The sequence below is a fragment of the Macaca fascicularis genome, chromosome 10 (assembly GCF_037993035.2).
Source record: "Macaca fascicularis isolate 582-1 chromosome 10, T2T-MFA8v1.1".
Taxonomy (NCBI): Eukaryota; Metazoa; Chordata; class Mammalia; order Primates; family Cercopithecidae; genus Macaca; species Macaca fascicularis.
The window spans coordinates 66,625,580-66,648,268 of NC_088384.1; the positions used below are offsets into that span (position 1 = coordinate 66,625,580).

A 22,689-nucleotide genomic window follows, 5' to 3' on the forward strand; every position below is an offset into this window, starting at 1 on the left:
GACATTCTGTAAATTCTATTTAAGATTATGGGAGTCATATTTGAGGATTATTTTTCTGTTTTTTTAATTAAAAAAATTTTTTTTGAGATAGGGGTTTCTCTCTGTCACAAAAAAAATTTTTTTTGAGATAGGGGTCTCTCTCTGTTACCCAGGCTGGAGTGCAGTGGTATGATCACAGCTCACTGCAGCCTTGATCTCCCAGGCTTAAGTGAGAGGATTATTTTTCTAGTTTGATGGGAGTAAAGGGTTGCCCTTTTAACAAATGGGATTGACTACTCTTTAGGTCTATGTAGCTTGGACTATTTCCACTGTTTTTAAAGTCATTCCACATATAGTGACTGAGTGCCTGCTATTTGCAGATGAAGCCCTAGCGCTCATGGGACTTTCATTCTATTAGGGTAGATGGACAAATAACAGGCCAGGCGCAGTGGCTCATGCCTGTAATCCTAGTACTTTGTGAGACCCAGGCAGGTGGATTGCTTGAGGCCAGGAGTTCAAGACCAACCTGGCCAACATAGTGAGACTCCATCTCTGAAAAACAAGAACAAAAAAACCAAATAACAAATATATGATACAATTTCAGGTAATGATGATAGAAAAATTCTGCTTGATAAAGGTACGTGTATGCTTATTTAGATATTGGGGTGAGGGAAGGCCTCTCTGAAGAGAGCTTTGGACTGAGACCTGGGTTAAGCAAAGGAGCAGCTTTGTGATTATTTTTGGGGAATAGTGTTCTAAGCAGAGGGAACAGTAAGTACTAGGCTCTGAGTCATAAATAGACTGGAAATCTCATGGAAGTCAATAGGGGTGGAGGGGTGGAGGATAGAAGGAGCCAGGAAAGGAGCAGGGGTGGGAGAGGGGAGATAGGGGTAAGATGGCGTGGGACTTTGGCATCCCAGTAAGGACTTGGGATGTTACTCTAAGTAAGATAAGATGGGGCACTCCAGTGGGGCTAAGAGCAGAGGATTGATCTGAGCTGACCTTTAGGTCTCAAGGAATCAATGTGGTTCCCTCATAGAGACTATACTTGCTTGGTTAGCGTACCAGAGATTGGTTTTCTGACCACAAGCTTTGTAACAAAGCTTTCTTTGGCTTACTTTATAAAAGGTCAGATCTTTTGCCCAAAAACTGACCAGTGACTGGAGGCAGACAAGGGAAGAGGGAAGAGAAAGAAAAGCAGTGCCAGAGAAGAGAAATGAGTGGCTGCGGAAGCTGTAGCAAGCATAGGTGTTAAGGATGATAGGGACAGACAGCCTGTGTCCCTCCTTACTGCAGCAGCGAGTAGTGATGAGAAGACAGGATGGAAACACTTTGTGGCCAGTGGGTTGACAAAGCTGGAGTATAGTGGGCCATGTAATGGGCCCACACAGTGGCCTGAGCTTGTAGCAATATGGAGACGGGCTTGCTGTTATCCCCAACTCTACTGACAGGCAGAGAACAGGCACATTAAAAAGTGCTCCTGCTGCTGACAAAAACATGGAGATCTGTCAGTGACTGGAAAAGAATGAGACCAGAAAAATGTTGATGGGTCAGTACACCAACAATTTAATATGAATGGTTGCAAAAGGCAGCAAACACTGCAGATTGGCTCCACATCAGATATCCACCTAAATTAGGACCCCAGTTGTGCTTTGTGTTGGTCTTTTCTCAATGGAAAGACCTGAGGGAATCTTGATCTTTGTCTCTGTTAATTGCAAACACGTAATTCTGTGAACCAGTGTTGCTAACTGAACCTTATGTCTTATTCAGAAAGTTGGCTATGGTGTTTCAAAATATGACAGTATTAGGTTAGCTACATACAGGAGGAGAATCATTTGTGTTCTTCCAGAGACATCATTTCTGAGCATAAACCATCTCTTTAGCACTTTTATAGTGTGCTATGAAGAAGCTTCTGTTCTGTCAGTTGACAGTCAGTCAGCATCAGGTTTAAGCACAACGAGGAGAGGTTGACTCACATGGACTAAGGCTTCCAGGTCTTAGGAATAGGTCTCATTGTGACTGGAAATTTCATCACTTCTTTGCATTCAAAAGTGTCAAACATTTGCTCTTGCCTACTCAGTGCTAGCTGCTGAATGGCTGGACAGAGAAATGTCTTTCTGCCCAGTTCTATTATTTTTTATCATTTTCAGTGAATGATGTCTAGAGAAACACAAAGGCAGCAAAGTTCCTCTAAATAACTAGGTCGTTCCAAAGCATTATGTACCAAGTATGTGCTGTTACAGAAGGAGTATAACTAAAAAATTGGACAGAGGAAATTTAAGTCATTTGCTATTTTTTACAACATTTTAGAATTGGTAAAGATACTCTTTTAGAAAAGTAAGACAGGTTTGGAGAAAAGTATGGCCTGGTGTTGTGATTGATGAGTTTTTTGTGGTAAATGTTCAGACTTTGAAAAAAATCCCTTTTTCGAACACCCTGGAAGTACCCTCCAAAACAGCTTTATAGTTTTTTTCTGGTTCTACAATTTTACATACTCATTGTAAGCATTTGGATAATATGAACATATGAAAAATAATTTAGGTATCAAGGGGTCCTCAAATTCTGCAGTCCTCTGCCGAGCATTACTGAAATCCCAGTGAATGTGCTTTCTAGGCTGGCACTTGCTTGGGTGCATTCCTTTCTCTCTCTCTTCCCTGCACCTGCCTCGCTTGCTGCCTCGGTTACACACACAAACACGGTTTTACATGAATAGTCATTCTGCATGGTCTAACACTATGTTTTTGACTTAAAGCCTTGGATATTTTTCCACATCAGTAAGTGAAGAATTACATAAGACTTAAATGGCTGTAGCATGTTCCACTGGACTCCTATAACAAAATTCCCTATCACCCATCCTTCAGGTCGTGAGTTTCAGGCCTTCACATGCTATTAGCAGATTGTGTGCCTGTGAGTGACTGCCCAGCGACCAGAAGGGCCTTCGGTTTTTTGTGTTAGGGACACAGCAGAGGTGACAATATTGGAGGCTGCTCACAAGTTGGGGATAATATGATGATTTCCTGGAGGTTAAGACGGTCCCTTGGGGAAAGCCACTTCAGTCTTTACTGAGTTAATTTCACAGAAATGCCACCCTTTTGAATTGTCTAGGAGGAAGGTCATTCCACTTGCAAACTGACTCTGGTGTACTTTTTAAACAAACCAACTTCTGGGTGTACTTTTGTATTTAGTAACTATTTAGTTCTGTGACTTGTGCCATATCTCTCCTGTGTTCTTTTTGTTTTACAACAAAATAAAACAAAATATATTTCCAGGCATGCTTCCCTTAACTTCCTCTCTCACTTTTTTTTAAAAGTTACAATATCTTTTTTGAAATTTTATTTTTCATTTTTTGAGACAAGGTCTAGCTCTGTTGCCCAGGCTGGAGTGCAGTGGCTCAATCATGGCTCACTGCAACCTCCACATCCCAGGCTCAAGCCATCCTCCCATCTTAGCCTCCCAAGTAGTTGGGACTACAGAAACACACCACCAAGTCCCGCTAATCTTTGTATTTTTTGTAGAGATGGGGTTTCACCATGTTACCTAGGCTGGTCTCTAACTCCTGGGCTCAAGTCATCTGCAGGCCTCGGCCTCCCGAAGTACTAGGATTACAGGTGTGACCCACCGTGCCCGGCCAACTTTCTATTAGTATTACACTTAATTGGGTGAACAGTATGGGAGGCTGACTGCCTGGGTTCGAGTCCTGGCAGTGACCTACCCTTTCTAGTGGGGGTAAGAATGATACCCACCATCCTGTGGTTGTTGGAGGTTGAGTCAATGTATACAAAGCTGTTTTGTGAGCTGTTATTACTGCCAATCATATTTATTTGACATGATACATTATTGGACAGCTGTAAACACTCTCCTCATCACTTTCCTGCCTCCTTAGTTAGGGGGGGTAGAGGTGACTACAGTTCCTAGGCTGTAGTCATTTTATTTCTGTCTCCAACTTTTCCCCTCAGAGCGATTTTGATTATAATGTAGGCTAGCTCCAATACAGATCAAGAAAAGGAGATCCAAGTATGCATTGACTTTAAAATATCTGATGAAACTTGATTCCTAAAAGAGAGATAAATATATTAAAATGTAATATAACTCACATTTGATTTTGATATCAGTTTGTATAGTATGTTTTATTATATTGGTACTTGATATGTATTAAAAACAAAGTTTTAGAATCCTGCATTTGAGAAATGTGTGTCAAAAATGTTGAGTAAAAATAGCTGTACTTTTAAAAAGGTTAACACTAAGTATTTGGACTGTATCTTTATACATAATTACTTTTACACAAGGACTGTCACTCCTGGTTAACCAAGTGTTACTATTTATCTGATTTCTAAGAATTTGATGTTGTACATCTGGTTACTTTATAGGAGTAAAGAAATGAAAACAATACGCCTTCAGAAATGAAGTAGGATTAGTATTATAATTTCTGTGATCTTTTCAGTTGACACTAGTGTTTGTTTCCTGTTGGAATTGGCAAATTTTATGTCAGCTGTCTGCCTACAAGGATATTTTTGGTTGGAGGTAACAAAAAACTCAAATATAAGCAAGTAATAAGAATTTCTTTCTCCTATAAAAAGAGGCCCCAAGGCAGGGAGCCCCCAGAATTAGCTAATTCATGGGTTTGGTGATGTTGACAGTCCAGATGCTTTCCACCTCTTGGCTTTGCCATCCTTAGTGTGGCCAGTTTGTCCTCAGGGTGGCAAAATGCCCACAGCCATTGCACTCTGACAGAATGATAGCCAAAGGCAGGAAAAAGGGGAACACTTATTCCTTAAAATCAATAAAGCTTGTCTCAGCTATCTTCATCAGACTTCTATTGTTTTGTATTGATCAGCATTGGGTCACAGGCTTGAGTCACTGGCAAGGGGCATGTTGCCACCATAACTGGCTCAGCAGTATCAGGTCCTCCCTCTGGGACTTGGAACAGGCCAGCTTCTGAGAGAGTCACTGCTTTGTGGAGGAGAAGATCCCTGAGCAAATGGAGGCTCTGTTAGGAAGAGGGAGGGTCTGTTGTGGGTGGTGGGTGAGGTGAAGGAGCTGGAGAGAAAGCAACAGTGTCTGCTCCAGGCTGCTCTCAGTTTTTAGTTTAAAATACTGTGGAGAATGCTTGTGGAAATAAATGCTCAGTTATGATAAATTTTTGAATATATATTTATGGATTTTTTTTTATATTTTAAACTAGTATAACTAGCATGTACAATATGGCTGTAATTGTATGTAAGAAACAAACCTGTCAGTGGAGCTAAAAGATGACTTTGTTTCATTTCCTATGGTCTTAGTCCCTTTGTGTTCCTATAAAGGAATACTGGGTAATTTATAAAGAAAAGAGGTTTATTTGACTCATGGTTTTGCAGGCTGTACAAGAAGCATGGCACCAGCATCTTCCTGTTTTGAGGGCCTTAGGAAGCTTCCATTCATGATAGAAGGCAAAGGGGAGTGGGCATCACATGATAAGAGAGAGGAGGTGGTGCCAGCCTCTGTGACAATCAGTTTTCATGGGAACGAATGGAGAGGGAACTCACTCATTACTGTAAGGACAGCACCACGATGTTCATGTGGAATCCACCCCCATGATCCATATGTCTTCTACCAGGCCCCACCTCCAATACTGGGGATCAGATTTCAACATAAGATTTGGAGGGGACAAATATCCAAACTATATCACTTGCAATAGGAGAATATACACTTTAGGCCCCAACATATATCCAGAAGTTTTATGTCAGGCTTTTGGACTCTGCTTCCTTCTGATGGACCAGGCTAGTGGTGCTTGGGCACAGATTACATGTGTATCTGCTGTTGGCCCTGGAGAGAAGTGAAAATTGGCCATTGGATTAGCGGTGTGGAACTCCTTAGTGCAGTGTTGGGGAGTGGTGTCAAAGCCTGATTGGACTGGATGCTTTTGTTGAGTGGGTGATTTAAGGTGTTTGTTATACATCGTAAATTATGTATATACAAAACTTGTTTTTTTCACATGCATTAAATATTTAATACAAAATTTAAAAAAATCTTTTGTATCCAGTACATGGTCTGTGCTCTGATAAATACTTTCAATTGAATCAGGGTTGAAACTGAGACTGGGGTTTTATTACATGAATATGTTAGAGGGAGAAAGAGGCAGAGGGGTTGGAGGACAGTGAAAGGATTGATTAAAAAGAGGAGCCGTGGAAGCTAAATTGAGAAAGAAAGGAAGTGAGGACTTGAGGGGCATCAGAGATAGTGACAAGATGGTGGGGTTATTGGATTCAAGGACCCAGTAAGGTTGAAGAGTTGTTGGAATTAGGGTTCCAGAAGGAGTGGGCGGGAAGGATAAGAAATAGCAGGTGACGAGAGAGTAGATTGCTTGAAATTGAGGCTTGCAGATGGGGAGATTGTAAGTAACCACCAGGTCTAGGATCTGGCTGTGGGTGTGGGCGGCAGAGGTAGGGTAGAGGACAACCTCATTAGAAATGAGGGAGTCAGGCATCATATATATAAATGTTGGAACCAGAGTGAAGACAGTGCTAGTAGTGTACTGAAAGACAGTTAGCCAGTCCCTGGGATCTTCAGGAGAGGGTCTTGGGAAGGGGAAAGATTGTGCAACTCCAGTCAGTGAAAGTTGGTACAGATGTAGTTGGAGGTAGATGGTGTGAGCAGCAGAGGAGCACTGTGTGTGTGAGGGGAAGGACCAGAATGGTCTGGAGACTGCAGTGGGAAGCAAGGGGGCCACCTGTCTCATCTTAGGCTTGGAGGTATGTGAGTGTAGGAGGAAGACAAAAGCCTTACCAGGCAGACCGCAAGGAACCAGTGTGCTGAGGGGACTTCCAGGTTTCAGGTACAGCTGAAAGGAAACAGCTTTTGCAGGTGGCATACAAGAGAGGATTTGGTGAGCTTTATTGGATATAGTGGGTGGTGAGATTGGTGATGCCCAGACCTGTGTGGGGGTGACAGTCAGAGATGAAGATCATGTGGGAATTGGATTTCCCAGGAGATGGATGGAAACCTGAGTGCAAGGCCTGGTGGGACATCTCCTGATGTGTACCTAGGGGGTGGTCCATGGTCACTTCTAATTATAGTTTCCTTACTGAGTGTGCTTTCTTTTTTTTTTTTTTTTTTTTTTTTTTTGAGACGGAGTCTCGCTCTGTCGCCCAGGCTGGAGTGCAGTGGCGCGATCTCGGCTCACTGCAAGCTCCGCCTCCCGGGTTCACGCCATTCTCCTGCCTCAGCCTCCCGAGTAGCTGGGACTACAGGCGCCCACAACCGCGCCCGGCTAATTTTTTGTATTTTTAGTAGAGACGGGGTTTCACCGTGGTCTCGATCTCCTGACCTTGTGATCCGCCCGCCTCGGCCTCCCAAAGTGCTGGGATTACAGGCGTGAGCCACCGCGCCCGGCCCTGAGTGTGCTTTCTTAGGCAGCTCATGGTAGCTAGGTAAGGAGGAGGAAATGGAGGGTCTTGCAAGGAGCAAGGGGAAGATCTCTGGTGGGGTGCCGTGTAGTAAAGGAGGGGCCAGGGTTATGTTGAATACGTTATTACTTAACTTCTGGATGACTTCAGGAGTAATTCCATATCAAATATTTCCAGTGATGTTTATGCTAAAGTGGGTCCAGATTGAATGTATAGTACTTCAGAGAATTTTTCTGAAATATGAAATCTTGATGATATTAGACAAGTGTACTTGTAGAATGGACTTATGTCTTTTGGTTCATAAAGCTTTGCAGAAATTCTATAAATAGCCTTAGACTGAAAAAGATATGACAGAGAGGAGAGGGGGTAGTGGACAGGGAAAGTATGGGGAAGGGTGAGTGAGGTTGGGGGTGGAGTGTCTTGAAGCAGAAAATTCAAGAAGGGATTTGCTGTTGGTATTTCGGTTTGTGGGACAGAACTCAGATGACAGGACAGGAACCGAGGGAACCTCTGCCCTGAGCTGCTGGCTGAATCTGCAGGAGGAGTGAACTCCTTAACTGAGAGTGATTATGTTAATTTTCTTTAATTTTTGAAACTCCTTGTAACAATTGTATTAAGGGTCTTTTTTGTGATCTCTACCAATTTTGCTCACTTTAATTGAGAGACAGGAGGAAATTGTGGGCCTGAGGACATATTTTATTTTTTTATTTTTATTTTTTTGAGACGGAGTCACCAGGCTGGAGTGCAGTGGCTCAATCTTGGTTTGCTGCAACCTTTGCCTCCCGGATTCAAGTGGTTCTTCTGCCTTAGCCTCCTGAGGAGATGGGATTACAGGTGCACACCACCACGCCCAGCTAATTTTTGTAGAGATGGGGTTTCACCATGTTGGCCAGGATGGTCTTGATCTTTTGACCTCGTGATCCACCCGCCTCGGCCTCCCAAAGTGCTGGGATTACAGGCATGAGCCACTGCTCCTGTCTTATTTTTTAGAAAGTGTACTTTTGGTAATATTTACTCATAGTTTTGCCTTAAGTTTTACATTTGTAGCAGGCATTATATATGTGTGTATAAAACAAATATGATGGTGATAATTCCTTGCTATTTTGTAGAAAATAACTTGTTAAAAAGTAAAAAGATGTAACTAAATTAATATAAATTCACTTAAAGTATATCAACAAGTTTAAAAATTTTAGTGCTGAGGAGGATGTTTCTGATTTCAGATTTTTCTTACATAACATAGAGACTTATATAATAGATGGTAGATAAATATTAGGTAATTTAACAATATGAATGCTGTTGGTAACTTAAGGAATGAACATGCATTTGCTCCATCATTCTTTTGAAAATGTTACTATTTACTAGAAATTAATACTAGCTGCAGGGTGGACCTTCATTGCTTGTTACTTTGTTTTAGTAATTTATCATCTCTCTATCTAGGATAGTAGTCCTGACTCCTTCTGATTTGGAGGAATCTTTTTTGGTCCATTATTATAAGAAGTTTTACCTTGATTTTTGAAAAATCATTTTTGTTATTTGGTGTGACCTTCAGGAATGCTTGAAAGGATTAATTATGAAGCCTCTCTATATATCTAAATTCTGCTGTTTGATACATTTATTTAGTACACATGTATTCAGTACCTATGCTTTGGCTGAAGGGAGACCCTGACGCTCTCTGCCCACAGTCTGGTGGGGGAGACTGAGGTATAGAAGTAGGAGGGGCATCTAAGAGCAGTGTGTGAGGAGCCGGGCAAGGTGTCCTTACCTGTGAACTGACTTGTGGGGATGACTTGGGCTTAGCTAAGGGGACAAAAGGGACTCTGTGCTTCCTTCACAGCCCGCTTCCTATTCTATCCTTCCCCACCTGGGCTTCTCACACCACATCTTTGACCAGATCTCGAGTTTCACGCCATTATAGCACTGGGGCTGGAGTCTTTTGTCTGATGCGTTAAGTTTTCTGCTGTGTAAATTAGTATTTTCATCCACATGCATACTTTGTAGTTGCAAATAATCAGTCCAGGAGACTTTTTTTTTTTTTTTTTTGAGATGGAGTTTTGCTCTTGTTGCCCAGGCTGGAGTGCAGTGGTGCAGTCTCTGCTCACTGCAACTTCTGCTTCCCAGGTTCAAGTGATTCTCCAAGAGACATTGTAAAGTCTGTATTTTTAGGCATTTTCCAGATGTGAATTTCTCTTTAATAATAATGATGATGATAAGAATGTTGATTGGCCATTAAAGCCAGTAATTCCTGATATACCTCCTGTTTAATGATCTGATGGCCTGCTGAGTCTGGAAAGTCTTATTTTGTAGGTTTTTGCCTCCTGATGTAGACAAGCTTCTGATGTGCAGTTAGCACATTACTGCAGGCACAGGAGGTACTGAAACATACTGGCTGGTGTCAGGAAAAGGAGTTCCTGCCTTCACCCTGGCTAGCATGGATCACTGTTGACAGAAAGTTTGTGTCAGTGGGCAGCCCCGGTAACTTGGATTCATTTTTCCTGCTTTTCCTTCTTCAATGGAGGGGATGATGTGTTATACTTGGGGGTATCTCTTCATAGGTTTGCTGGCCTTCATGACCAGTGAGGCTGTTCTGTACTGAGTTTCTTATTCTGCACCAGCATTTCTATAACAGTGTTACATAACAAACCTTCCCAAACCTAGCAGCTTCCGTAATTTCTATAACAGTGTTACATAACAAACCTTCCCAAACCTAGCAGCTTCCGTAAGCTTTACAGCAACAGGCATCTATTTTTCTCCCTCACTGTGTTGGGTCTGTATTGGCTGGGGTGGTTCTTCTCACTCATGGTTGCCTGGGGCTGGCTCCAGACTGGTGGGTTGAGTTCAGCTCTTCATGAATTTTCTCATTTTGCTTGGATCAGCAACTACTTGGGGCTCTCCCAGCAACCACTGCCACATTTTTAAGGCCTTTTTAGTCAAAGCAAGTCAAGAGATCAGTCTTGGATCACTGTGGGTGGTACCATCCAAATGTGTGGATGGAAGGAAGGAATGATTTATGGCATTTCTACAAACTACCCAGGTACCTAGGCAGCTGTTTAAATGTGAAATCGCCAGAATCATATTAGCCTATAAGTAAGTAATGGTGCATTACTAATGACATTCATCCTTGTCAGCGTTTTCTGTCTTGTGTCTGACTAGTTCTTTTGCACTTCATTATTTTCCTTGTTCTCATTGAGTGCTTCTGAATGACTGTTTTATTAAGTTGTCAAGTTTGCCTTACATTCTTCATTTACCCTTTTTTCTATCACCAGCCTGTTAGCTTGATCATCAGGCCTTCAGTGCCATTATCCAGGGAATTTCGGTAAAATAGTAAAGGGCACCTATCTTCACCTACACATAGGACTGTAGACAGGGCTTGGATGGCTCTTAGTTCTGGCTTGGGAATAGAGGGGTGTAGGCAGTATAGAAGGTGCAGGAGGGTCATTCCTCAGGGGAGAACTGAACATGAGCTCCTTCCTCTCTTGACAGCATCCCACTGGGTGAGATGAGGACTTTTTCCCTTCCTTTGGTGCTGTCTAGGGGTCTGCTGAAGCAGGTTTTTGTGAGACTGTGTTATGACCCTTCCAGCTAAAAAACAATAGAATTGCTATTGAAGAGGATTATATGTGGAAGGAAATAGAGGGATAATCCCACTGGTTTTGTGGGTGTGTTTACTAGTAGTACTTACTGCTGTATTAGGATTAGTGACCTTTGCTAGGAGCAAAGTAATTCTAAAATTACTGACATTTCTATAATGCTGACTGAAGCTCTCATAAGCACTCTACATATGCTCATTTTATCATCACAGCAGCCCTGTGATGTAAGAACCATTGTTAGCCCTATTTTTTTTTTTTTTTTTCCTGAGATGTAGTCTCACTCTGTCGTCCAGGCTGGAGTGCATTGGTGCGATCTTGGCTCCTTCCAGGTTGAGGCAATTCTCCTGCCTCAGCCTCCCAAGTAGCTGGGATTACAGGCATGTGCCACCGTACCCAGCTAATTTTTGTATTTTTAGTAGAGTCAGAGTTTCACCCCTTTGGCCAGGCTGGTCTTGAACTCCTGACCTCAAGTGATCCACCAGCCTCGGCCTCCCAAAGTCCTGGGATTACAGGTGTGAGCCACCGTGCCTGGCCTGTTAGCCCCTTTTTAAAGATGAAATTGAAGAATGGAGTGTTTAAATAACTTGTCCAAGGCCCTGTGGCTTCTGCATTTGAATCCAGGCAGTGTGCCCCAGAGGTTTTGCCCTCAACCTTTGCTGTTACCTTTCAGCTAGATGTGGAGAAATACTTGTCAACAAGAGGTTTAGCTGGACAAAGGGGTGGAGGAGGGTGGTTTGGGGTGGTATGTGGAAGATTATCTTTGAGATTTAAGGTGAAAATAATAGACACAGTTTACAATCTGTTGATTGGTGGTGCAGGAAAATGAGAAGTTAAAGAAGATTTCTTTAAAAATTCAGAAGTGACCTCTAGCTCTGCCAGGCTGTCTGCCATTTGCTTCCCTGTGGTTAATTTGGAGATACTTCCCTGAGTTCTGTAATAGTAGTAAGCCAGTGTGCTAGCATCCATTCCATGCCAAACCCTGGAAGCCATCCCTTCAAAGGCGGTTTCCCATCTGGACTCTGGAGCGCAACCTTGCCCTCCCTCCCTCTTCCCTACAGCCCTGAGAGGCTGTGGGGAGAGTTCCATGAGCTGCTTCTTCAGTGTCACTCACTCCTGTTTCTTACCTTGGGCTTTCCTTCCTTCTCTTTCTCCTCTGGCTCTCCTGCTCATCCTCAAGGTAATGATTTATTTCTTTTATATTCCTGACTGATTTATTCCCATTTGTCCCTGAGGCCTTTGTACTACTACTCAGGTATGGAGTTGCAGGACCAGGGTAGGGGTTCTGTTGACGTCGCCAACAGGCTCTGTTACCTTGGGCAGGTCATGTGAGATCCTGACCCTGAGGTTTCTTTCTCTTAATCACACCTGCCCATCTATTTCATTGGGCCATGGTGAGGGTCAAATAAAATAAACTCATGAACATTTCCTTTAAAGCATAAAGCATGACATAAATGTATGACATTAGCATTCCTAGCTTCCCCATGTGGCCTTATCCACTCCCTGCTGTGGTGTCCAGCATGGGCTTCAGCCATGGTGCCTGTTCTGTTACTTGCTTGTTTACCTGTGCACCCCTGAGGGCCTCGGGTCTTATTCTCTTTGAATTTTTTAGAGCTTAACACAGCACTTGTTGGCATGGATAGGGGCTAGTAAATGTTTGAATGAGTGGGTCAGGAATGCCTGTCTGAAGGAAGTTTGTGGTCATAGTTGTCATCTTTTTTTTTTTTTTTTAAATTGAGCAAAGCCTTCCTGTTACATCTCTATGTTTCTTGATATTAGCCTTGCTAAAAATAGGCTTTTGATCCTTTCTTGTGTTTCTTTTTGCAGGTTGCTAAATTCCATTGCCTGTGATTGCCTTCCCTGAGACCTATGCTTACTTTATAAATATTCTTCTGATGAGTCTTTAAAAAAAAAAGACAAATCAAGAAATGATTCTAGATTTTGAATTAAAGATAAAATATCTGATATTTGTTATTTGGTTGTTCATTTAACAAATGTGTCAAGTACCTTTCATGTACCAAGCTCCGTTCTTCAGGCTGGGGATGCAACAGTGGACAAAGCAGATGAGATTTCTGCCCTCATGCTGCTTACATTCTAGCAGCCAGACAGTGAGGCAGCAAATTAATAAAGGGATGATTTCAACTCATCTGAAATGCTGTCAGGGGGAATCACGCGAAGAGGATGCCCAGACCAATGAGGAGTTCTCAACACATGTACATAAACTTGAGTGTGCTGTAGATGCTGTGCTTCCAGGTTCACTGTGCGTTGGGTTCCCTGGAACGTATCTAGTTGTCTTGTTAGTGAGCACTTAAGCTCAACACCACCAATGCCTTACCCACAAGAAAGATATTGGATGGCTGAGGATAAAGGTGGTTGTTACCTGGACCTTTGGCCTCATGAGGACATCTCAGTGTATAAGAGGGATCCTTGAACATGATGAGGACCCTCTTTGTTTGGTTTGCTGATATTTGAGTGTCTGAGGGAATGAGGGAGTAAGGGAGGGAAAGATGGGGACTTGTTGATCTCGCAGTAGCTTTCTGTGCCAGCTTGCTGCATCAGCACACCCATATCCTCCATGCTAGAGAAATTGTTTGCCAGCTTATGGCATTCTGTATCTGAGGCACATTCACTGCAGAGCCTACCAAGGGAGAGGGCTGGGGAGAGGAGGAAATGTGGAGTGACACATAGGGGCACTTGCACATTTCTTTGAGGAAGTCATGTGTGATCCAGATTCTGAAGGATGAGACCTGTTGATGAAAAAAAATTGATGCTTTTAAACAATTAAAATTAGTTTTATTCAGAAGTCTTGCTGAGGTTTGCAACCAGGGCGAGTCAAGAGAGTGTCTGTTTGACTGCTCCAAAGTAGTACTTTAGCCCACAGTTTATATACAGGTGGCGCACTCTGCATGTGCTCAGAAGTTACATTAAATGTGCTCAGAAGTTACATTAAGTGTGCTCGGAAATTACATTAGAGCAAAATCTTATCAAGGTTTGAGTGTGAGGGTCCATCTGGTTATAGATTATAGAGGCATAATCATTAATGCTGTCAGATATTATGTGCAGGAAGAGGCAAGGGCTGAGACGAATCTATCTTTTCTGAAAATGCCATGATTCAGGCAGGAGATGTGGGAACCGGTGCTGTATCCTGCTTATTATCTTCAGGGCATTCTTCTGAAGGGCTGTGCGGAGTCTTTGAGTCAGGGGCTTTGTAAAATTCTGCTGGCAAGGGATTTTGTGGAATTCTGCTGTTATGTAAGCAGGATGAACAGACATAGTGTCTGCATTTGCTACTTTGTCTCATACACTGAACCAGCTGCATGAAGATCTGGGAGTGGGGGTAGCATCCTGCAGGGGCCCCAAGTGGAGAATGTGTTTGGGAAGTTTGGGAAATGGAAAGAATCCACAGTGGCTAGAGGATAGGGAGTGAAGGGGAGAGTGGTGTGCAGTGAAGTTGGTGTTGAGTGGGGGAAATCGGGCAGGGCCTTGCCGGCCATGGTAAAGATTTCGGATTTTAAGTCCTACTGGAGGCAGATGGAAGGTTTTGAGTAGAGGAGTGATCTGATTTGATTGACTCTATTAAATATTCGTGTTGGCTGCTACGGGGAATGGAAGAAGAGTGGAAGCAGGGAACCCAGGCAATGGGCAGAGGTCGCGGCCTGTGTGAGGGTTCGTGGCCACATAGACCAGGCAAGGCCGTCCAGGGCTGGAACATGTACGTGATAAAGGCAGGCTAATAGAATGGCATACTGGGGATTGGTAGTGAGGAGTGATGCCCAGGCTGTGGCCAGAGCAGCGGGGTGGATGGAGGTTCCAACTTACTGAGATGGAAGAGCCTGAGGGAAGAACAGGATCTGATGGAGGACTTCCCTTTGGACACGTTTAATTTGAGAGGGCTTTAAGATCCTCATGTGGAGAATCAGCTGGCAGCAGGCTGTGAGACTAGAGCCTACAGTGGGAGATGTCAGGGCTGCAGATGGAAATCAGGAGTCCTCAGCAGAGATAAGATTTGTCTTTTGATTTCCCCAAGGATTTTGAGGGTTAGGCTGTTTCTTGTAGGTTTACAAGGTATAGTCATTATCATTGTATGTGTAGGCTAATTCATGAATTCTCAATTCATTCAAGAAAATATTGAACTAAATATTGTGCTAGATGCATGGGACATAATGATTCATGAGATAGACTGTGGGTTCTGTGAGGGCAGGGAATATGTCTAACGGAGGAGACAGAGCATTCCCTCAGAATTAAGTCAGGAATTCAATCAGAATTCCACCATAATTAAGTAAAATGTGATGTGTTCTGTGACAGGGAAGCATAGAGTGGGGGCTACACAGCAGAGGCGCAGACCTAGTCTTGGGGGTAAGGTGGGGGTGTTTCAGCTGACTGCTGAGGGGGAGTGGGAGCCAGCTGAGTGAAGCCGGCTTCAGAAAGAGGGCTCAGTGAGTGGTAGATGGGCTAGCAGTTTGCATTAGAGTTGAAGTGTACTGAACTCTTTCTTGGAACTGGCAGATTCTGCACAAGGCACTCAAGGATTCCTTGGCAAGATTGTGTAGCTCACAGGAATGTTAATATTCGTGTGGGTTGATGATACTAGTTTCCTTGCTACCTGCTTTCACACAGTAAATTTGTTCCTTGCTAGGAATTTTCACAGCTCTGTGCCCAGTTTTACTTTGGTGCAGTAAATATAGTGTGAAATTGGCAGCTCGTAAGACTTTATAAACACCTTACATGCATTATTTCAAAGAGCCAGGGCACATTTTTGCATGAAAAGCTCTTATACAATTATCAGAGAAAAACAACTCTTCAGAATCATCTGCGTTATTGCTAACATTATGTAATTTGAACACCATAGTATGTATATTCCCATAGATTCAGTGTTAGGACTGCAAAGGCAATTGGTACAACACTGTTACAGACTGAAGAGCAACACATGTTTTTCTTGAGTAATCCTTACAGAATTTTAAGGAAGCTTTTTGTTGTTTGTTTGTTTTTTGCTTTGTTTTGTTTTTAAGAGACAGGGGTCTCACTATGTTGCCCAGGCTGAAGTGCAGTGGCTCAACCATAGCTCACTGTAGCCTCAAGCTCCTGGGCTCGGGCGATCCCCCTGCCTCAGCTTCCCAAGTAGCTGGGATTATAGGTGTGAGCTACAATGCCTGGCTCCAGGAAGCTGTTTTTACTTTTCCTCAGGTGCTAGTGTATTCTCCCAAAGTGCTAGTGTATTCTCCCAAAGTGCCAACTCCTTGGTCAGGACTGTAAATGGCACAAACAACCTTGTTTGCTGAGGAAAATGTACAAAGGTATGTTGACAGTTGGTGACTACTTTGACCCCCAGCATTGTGAGGTTTTACCCTGGCTGACCGGGGCCCTTGGAAGAACTGCCTGTGTTGCTACTCAGCCCCAGTGGGAGTTGTCACTGTGCTAAGTTTCCCACACCCCCGCCTATCTGTCCGCAGTCTGTGGTTTAGCAAAACTGTCTAGTACAACAGGGGCAACTCTAGGAACACGTGGTAGGTCCTACAGTGTCCATACATGAGTGGGGCAGGTCATCTAGAAGCTTGTGGTTGGGGAGCCTGTGCTAGTTCACTTGAGCTGGTTTCTGTTTTCATGCCCAGAGAGGTATGTTGGTGGGGAGGAAGCAGAAATTGGTCCATTTAGGAGCTCCACCAGCAAAGTTGTTTTTCAGAGATACGACCCTATCCCCTCTTCACAGCCTGTGTCAAAAACTGCCTCCTTCATGAACCTCTACTTCCTCATCCCCTAACAGGAAGTCATGTTGTCCCTCCCCAGACCTGCCCCTGCTTACCTCCGACCTTCTAGCTGGTCTGTCGTTGCTGGCGCCTGTCAGCTCCGACCTCCCTGAATTGGCCCCACAGTCTCCTGAGCAGGGCTGAGTAATGGGTGGTACCCAAGGTTCAATTAAGAACTCTCTTAGGTGGAGAATAAACAAACATGAATACTGTTTTGTTCTGTGTTGTCTTATAACAGAATGAAACTAGTTGTACTTGCCTTCTCTTCAGAGAAGGTTGTTTCTAAATTCTGGTAATTGTATAAAGTGAATTGTCGTAAATGGAAACTTTTTCTTTTCAGATAATGTGGATGCAAGTGATCTTAAGCAGTTTTTTGAGACCAACTATTCTCAGATATATTTCATCTTCTATGAAAATTTTATAACACTGGAAAATAGTTTGAAATTAAAAGGTAAGCATTTCTGTGTATTTTTTTTTAAACATGCAGGCATTTTTATAAGTTGTGTATATCTTGAGCTACAAATTATACATTTTTAAGCCTTCTGTCTTGCCAAGACTTTAGCAAAGCTGTGAGAGCCTGGTGGACAGGGTGGCATCTTTGTTTCTCTTGAGCTTTCACTTATACACATGTTAATTGAACAACACATGGCTAGCAAAAACAGCAGAAGAAACCCTTACAGAGCATGATTTTCAAAGGAATAAGTTACTTAGAAAGAAAAGTTATGCATGCGTACTGTTTAAAAAATTTGGATTCTGTAAAAGGACCTGAAAGGAAAACTCAACTGTCTGTTTTGCTCTGCTTGCAGAGGCAGCACTATGAAAGATTTCCTGCATCTCCTTCCAGATATATTATTAGTGTATTATGTTTATATATGTTTGTGACTATATTCTTTGAAAATCAAACCAACAAGGTCACATTATACATTCTGTTCTGTATACATTTATACATCCTGTCACCTAAGCGGCAGGATAGTGTAGCCTGGGGAACCAGACTGGGTTGGGAACCCGGCCCCACCCTTCTGGCCGTTTCTCTTTGGCGTCCTCTTGTCAGCATTAAACAGGTTCACAGGTATCCTAGCATTTTAGGACAGAGTTTGACACATAGTCCATGGTCAGTGAGTAGTAGCTGCCGTCACCGTCTTCCTTCATTTTCGTGTAGTCTGTGGGCTAAATCTGAATCCCTATAGCTCTATGAAGTAGGTGTTACTCATTCATTTAAAAAATAAGCCATATGCATAAATAACTGTGAAAAAAGTTAAAAAGTTAGTTGTTCTGTAAGACATTTAGACAGAATTCTGTGGTTCTTGGGAAGTGAGAGAGATGACTTCCTGCTGAGTGTATAGATGAGGCTTTGGGGAAGAGGTGGCCTTGGGAATGGACCTTGAAGGACAGCAGGATTTCAGGTGGAAGAGAGCGGCACTGCTGGTGGAGGGGAGAACGTGAGTAGAGCTAGGGCTGTTCTTACGACATGTATGGGAAAAGCTTTTTTTTTTTTTTCCTCTTGCAGCAAAGGTGTGTGAAAGAGATTTGCAGGAAATTAGATAATGCTTGCAAGGAGCCTTGAATTGCAGGCTAAGGAGTTTGGACTTTGTTCTGGAGGTGGTTAGAGCTCTTGAAAGCGTTTGCTGCTATGACAAGTGTCTTGTAAAGTAGCAAGTGAACTAGAAGCAGGAACACCAATTGGAAGGCTGATGCTATCATTCATGTGAGGGATGGTGATGCCTGATCCAGGGAGGCAGTAGTTAAGGGAAAAGAAAAGTGTTGTGTCTCAGTGGATCTACCATCTATGAGACTTGGTTATAAGGGAAAGGGAGAAGTCAAAGATGCTTTCAGGACACTGAGTCTGCTTTGTGAGGTACCGTTAGCAGTAGGAACCCTGGAGGGGAGCCAGATTTGGAAGGCAGGAGGGTGAGAGTGGCTTTGGGCAGTCTGTGTTTGAGGTGCCTGGGGGATACCTTGGTGTAGGTGTTGGCTGGACGGTACAATGTAGGTGACTGGATCTTGGGAGAAAAGAGATGAAACCATGCTATTGCCAAGGGAAAAAGTATACAGAGAAAGAGAGTGATGGTCAGAACTTTTAGATAATTACTTATTTTATTGGGTATATGCAAAGGAAAGTGATGGAGTAGTGGGAGGGGTGCCAGGAAAGGGTTTTGTCACAGAGGCCCAGGGGAGAGAGAATTGAAGTCATGTAGGGTCAGCCCGTTGGTGCGTGAGATGCAGCTGGGCTGGGGAGTAAGAACCCCTCAGTGTGCTGGTCAGTGAGTGCTGAGAGAAAGGTTCTAGGTGAGGAGCAGGTCGGAAGCCAAACAGATGAACATAGAGTCACAGGGCGGTGAGCTGGTGAAGGTGACCCATGAGAATATCCTTTCAGAAAGTTTGATGTGAAGACACAGATTGTGTCTCACCCTGGTCATGGACAGGCTATTGAGGAATGCATCGGCCTGTTTGCAGACTGAGGAGTGGGTCAGCTGGAGTGGGGGATAACTGATGGTGCAGGTGTTGGGGGAAGTGGGTTGAGACAGGTCAAGGAAGAAGAAGAGACATGGAGAGGAGTGTACAGGTGGCCTTTCTATGTACGGAGGAGCAGATAAGGGGATAGTGTAGATATGGAGACATTTTGAGATGGAGAGGAAACATTGAGGGACCCCTTGTCAGATGCCCTGATTGCTCGTATAGAACAGAGGCAGTTGTCAAGCATGGAGCGGAAGGAATTCAGGGTGAGGCACTGCAGTGGTCTTTGATTGTGGCCATTCTTGCAATCTACTGCAAAGAATCATAATGAAGAGCCAATAAAAATAGTGAGATTTTTGAAGTTTTTTTGCTTTTAGTATAATCTGTGTTCGATTGGAGTGCAGGGAAGACAGTGTACCCCAAAAAAGAAAAGAAAATGCCTACCAGGAATAATTAAATAAATAATCTTGTGATAACTTCAGCCTTTGCATTTATTCAGGCAAAAACTCCAGAGTTATTGGCTCTATCTTCAAAATACATCCAGAATCACCGGCCTGTTCTCATTGCCTACACTGGTAACACTAAAACTCCTGATATCCTCACCTGGATTATAGCATTAGCCGCAGAAATGATCTCCCACTGCCACACTTGTGCCCTCTCCCATCCCATAGTTTCTTGTCAAAAGAGCAGCTGGAGTCCTTTAAAAATATGAGTCAAATCATGATTCTTGGCTGTTCTAAACTTTCAAATGGGTTCTCATTCCCAGCCATTACAGTGGTCTCAGGGTCCACCTAATCTGCCTTCCTTTGCCTCACCTACTCTCCAACCTCAGCTGCTCCAACTCTGCCCCTTGTGTGCTCCAGCCTTAAGGGCCTCTGGCTGTTTTCTGACTATGCTAGCCATGCTCAGCTACAGGGACTTTGCATTGTTCAGTTCCTCTGCCTGGAACACACCTCCCCTAAATTTCCGTATGGCTTGCTTCCAAACCCCCACATTTCCATATGGCTTGCTTCCTAACCTCAAAGGATCTTGTCTCAGATGTAACCTTACCAGAGAGATGTTCTCTGAATTCCCCAGTCAAAATTGCATACCATCTTTTTAGGCTTCTCTATCTGCCTTCCCTGTTGTTTTTCTCGCTCATTTATAGAATGCCCCCTCCTGCCAGAATATTAACTTTTTGAGGGCAGGAGTTGTTGTCTGTTTTGCTCACTCCTGTATGCTCAGGGCCTAGAATAATCCCTGGCATATAGACATTCTGTAGTAGTTTTTCAACGAATGAGTAAATGATATCTACTTCATTGAGCTGTGGAGATTCAGTTAGATCAGGGGTCTACAGCTTGTAGCTGCCTGTTTTATAAATAAAGTTTTATTGTACAAGCCGTATCCATTTATGTATTGTCTGTGGCTGATTTTGTACTGTAACAGCAGATTTGAGTGTTTGTAAGAGAGGCCTGCAAAGCCTAAGATATTTGCTGTCTGACCCTTTACAGAAGAGGTTTGTTGATTCCTATATTAAATGACGTATGTCAAGCACTTAGCACGATGCTTGGTACACAGAGAGGACAAAAAATGGTAACCTCTGCTGCAGGTATTGTAGGTTTTATTACTATTGTTATTATCAATAGAACAATGTGCAGTTGCCCGAAAAGATATACTACTTTTATAGTTATCTGCTCTATGATTTTTTATGTTACCAACTTAGAAATTTTTCTTTGTGCTGTGCATTCTGCCACAATTTGAGCCAATAAGTAACTAGTTGAGAAATGAATAAATTACCCATCATAGTTCGGTCACAAGTTGGAAAACATGGAAGCTGTGTTCAAACAGCTAGCAAGGGGCAGCTCTGCTGGATGTGGATCCAAGCAGTCTGGCTCGGTTGTCTGTTTGCAATCCTAATGTGTTCTCCATACTGCCTCTTGCTATTTTTTGAATAAATGAATGTATGTTGAGGCTTACTAGTTTTAAGCTGCCTGTTAGCATAATTTGTAATGTCCTAAAGTTTAAATGATGTCATGATAACTAATTATTTTTTAATATTCCAGGGAATAATAAGTCACAAAGGGAGGAGCTGGACTCCATCCTCTTCCTTTTTGAAGTAAGTTTTGATGAATTTATTTAACTTTTATAATTCTTGTTGGAAATAAAGTATTTTTGATCTTTAATTTTATTTGAAGACAAAAATGGCTATTGGTGGACATATTTTTTTTCTTTCCTTTCTTCCTCCCACCCTCCCACTTTTACAAACAGTTCTACAAAGAATTTTCTTGTGATTTTCTTGTTTTGCAAACGTGTGAAAGTTTTTCCTGTATGGGTACCTAGATGTGAAATTATTAGATGGAAGAGTACACACATCTTAAATGGTAGCAGATATTGCTGAATTGCTCTCCAAAAGGTCATATAGTCACACTGAGAAACTGCACTGCAAAAAAATAAAAATAAAAAATACCTAAAAATGTTGTATAAACTGATATGTAAGTCTTATGTAAATTTCTTATACTCTAACATTGGAGATGATTCATCGATACATATAAATACACATATATATACATATATATAAATCCGACATGCAAAAACTTGTATTTTTCTACTAGTGAGGTTATGATCTGTATGCATCTGTATATCTGTGTGCATTGATCATATCTTCAATGTTGAAACAGTGTTTGGGTGTGATTTTTGACTTATTAAGCTTAAAGTCTTTCTTGTCCAAATATATTAGTTAAGTGGCCAGATTATGGGTACCTGGAGAACACACTCAGAACTGAATTATAGGTTCTGAAAGTTAATTGTTGGTTTTTGAGAAATTATTTCTGGTTTGAGAGGTGTATGCTTAGGTTGGTGTGAGAAGATGAACTTTTATGGCTATAAAGGAAAGGCCTGATGTGAACAGGTGCAGAGCTGGCTCTAGAGGGAAGCCACTGTAGGAAAGATCTCCTACAGTAGAAGAGTTCTCCAGGGCCTTATGATGAGGGGCTTTCTGGGTTTATGGAAAAAAACAAAATATGGGAAACTTCCAGCCCAGGACTTGTCTTCATGGCTAGTGCTCAATAACCCTGGTTCCCCTTTCTCTCCTTTGAGAGCTGTATTCCTTTCCAGAGTACACACATTGATTCACTGCATATTCTGTAGTGGTTATTATGTTTCCTTTGGTTACCCTCCTTTGAATGAAACCTGTGTAAGTGAGTTGTTTTTAACAGGAGCTTTAATTAAGTGTGTTAGTTAAATATGTATCTACTGACCATCATTTGTACTATTTTATCAACTTAATTATTTATGTAATGGTTAAAGAATCTATAACATATGTAAGTTAGGAAGCATGGTAATAAAGCACATACTCTTGACACCCTCCTCCTTCCCCATTTTAGGAACTAAAAACTACTTAGGTGCTATTCCACCATCCTTTCTCACCTCTGTGGCAGTCATTCCCCTGCATTTTATCATCCTCTTTCTTTTAAAAAATGGCTTTACCACATATATTTATACCCTTAAATAATTTCTTGTGTGGTTTTGTTTGGTTTTGAGTGTAATAGAAATGATCTTCTATGGTAC

The 22,689-nt window shown here is 42.5% G+C and overlaps 1 protein-coding gene across 19 annotated transcripts in view; it reads left to right on the top strand.

Moving 5' to 3' along the window:
• Positions 1–22,689, top strand: part of RALGAPA2 (Ral GTPase activating protein catalytic subunit alpha 2) — a 322,322-nt gene that overhangs the window by 15,338 nt on the left and 284,295 nt on the right. For 17 of the 19 annotated variants that reach the window (XR_012419093.1, XR_012419094.1, XR_012419095.1 and 14 more), the window contains exons 2-3: positions 17,030–17,140; positions 21,186–21,238. The exons of the other annotated variants lie outside the window; for them this stretch is intronic. Coding sequence is in view for 8 of the 17 variants with exons in the window: in XM_005568218.5 (XP_005568275.3) it covers positions 17,030–17,140; positions 21,186–21,238 (164 nt within the window). In the remaining 9 variants the exon portion in view is untranslated. The remainder of the gene's footprint in view (positions 1–17,029; positions 17,141–21,185; positions 21,239–22,689) is intronic. 19 annotated transcript variants of the gene reach the window in all.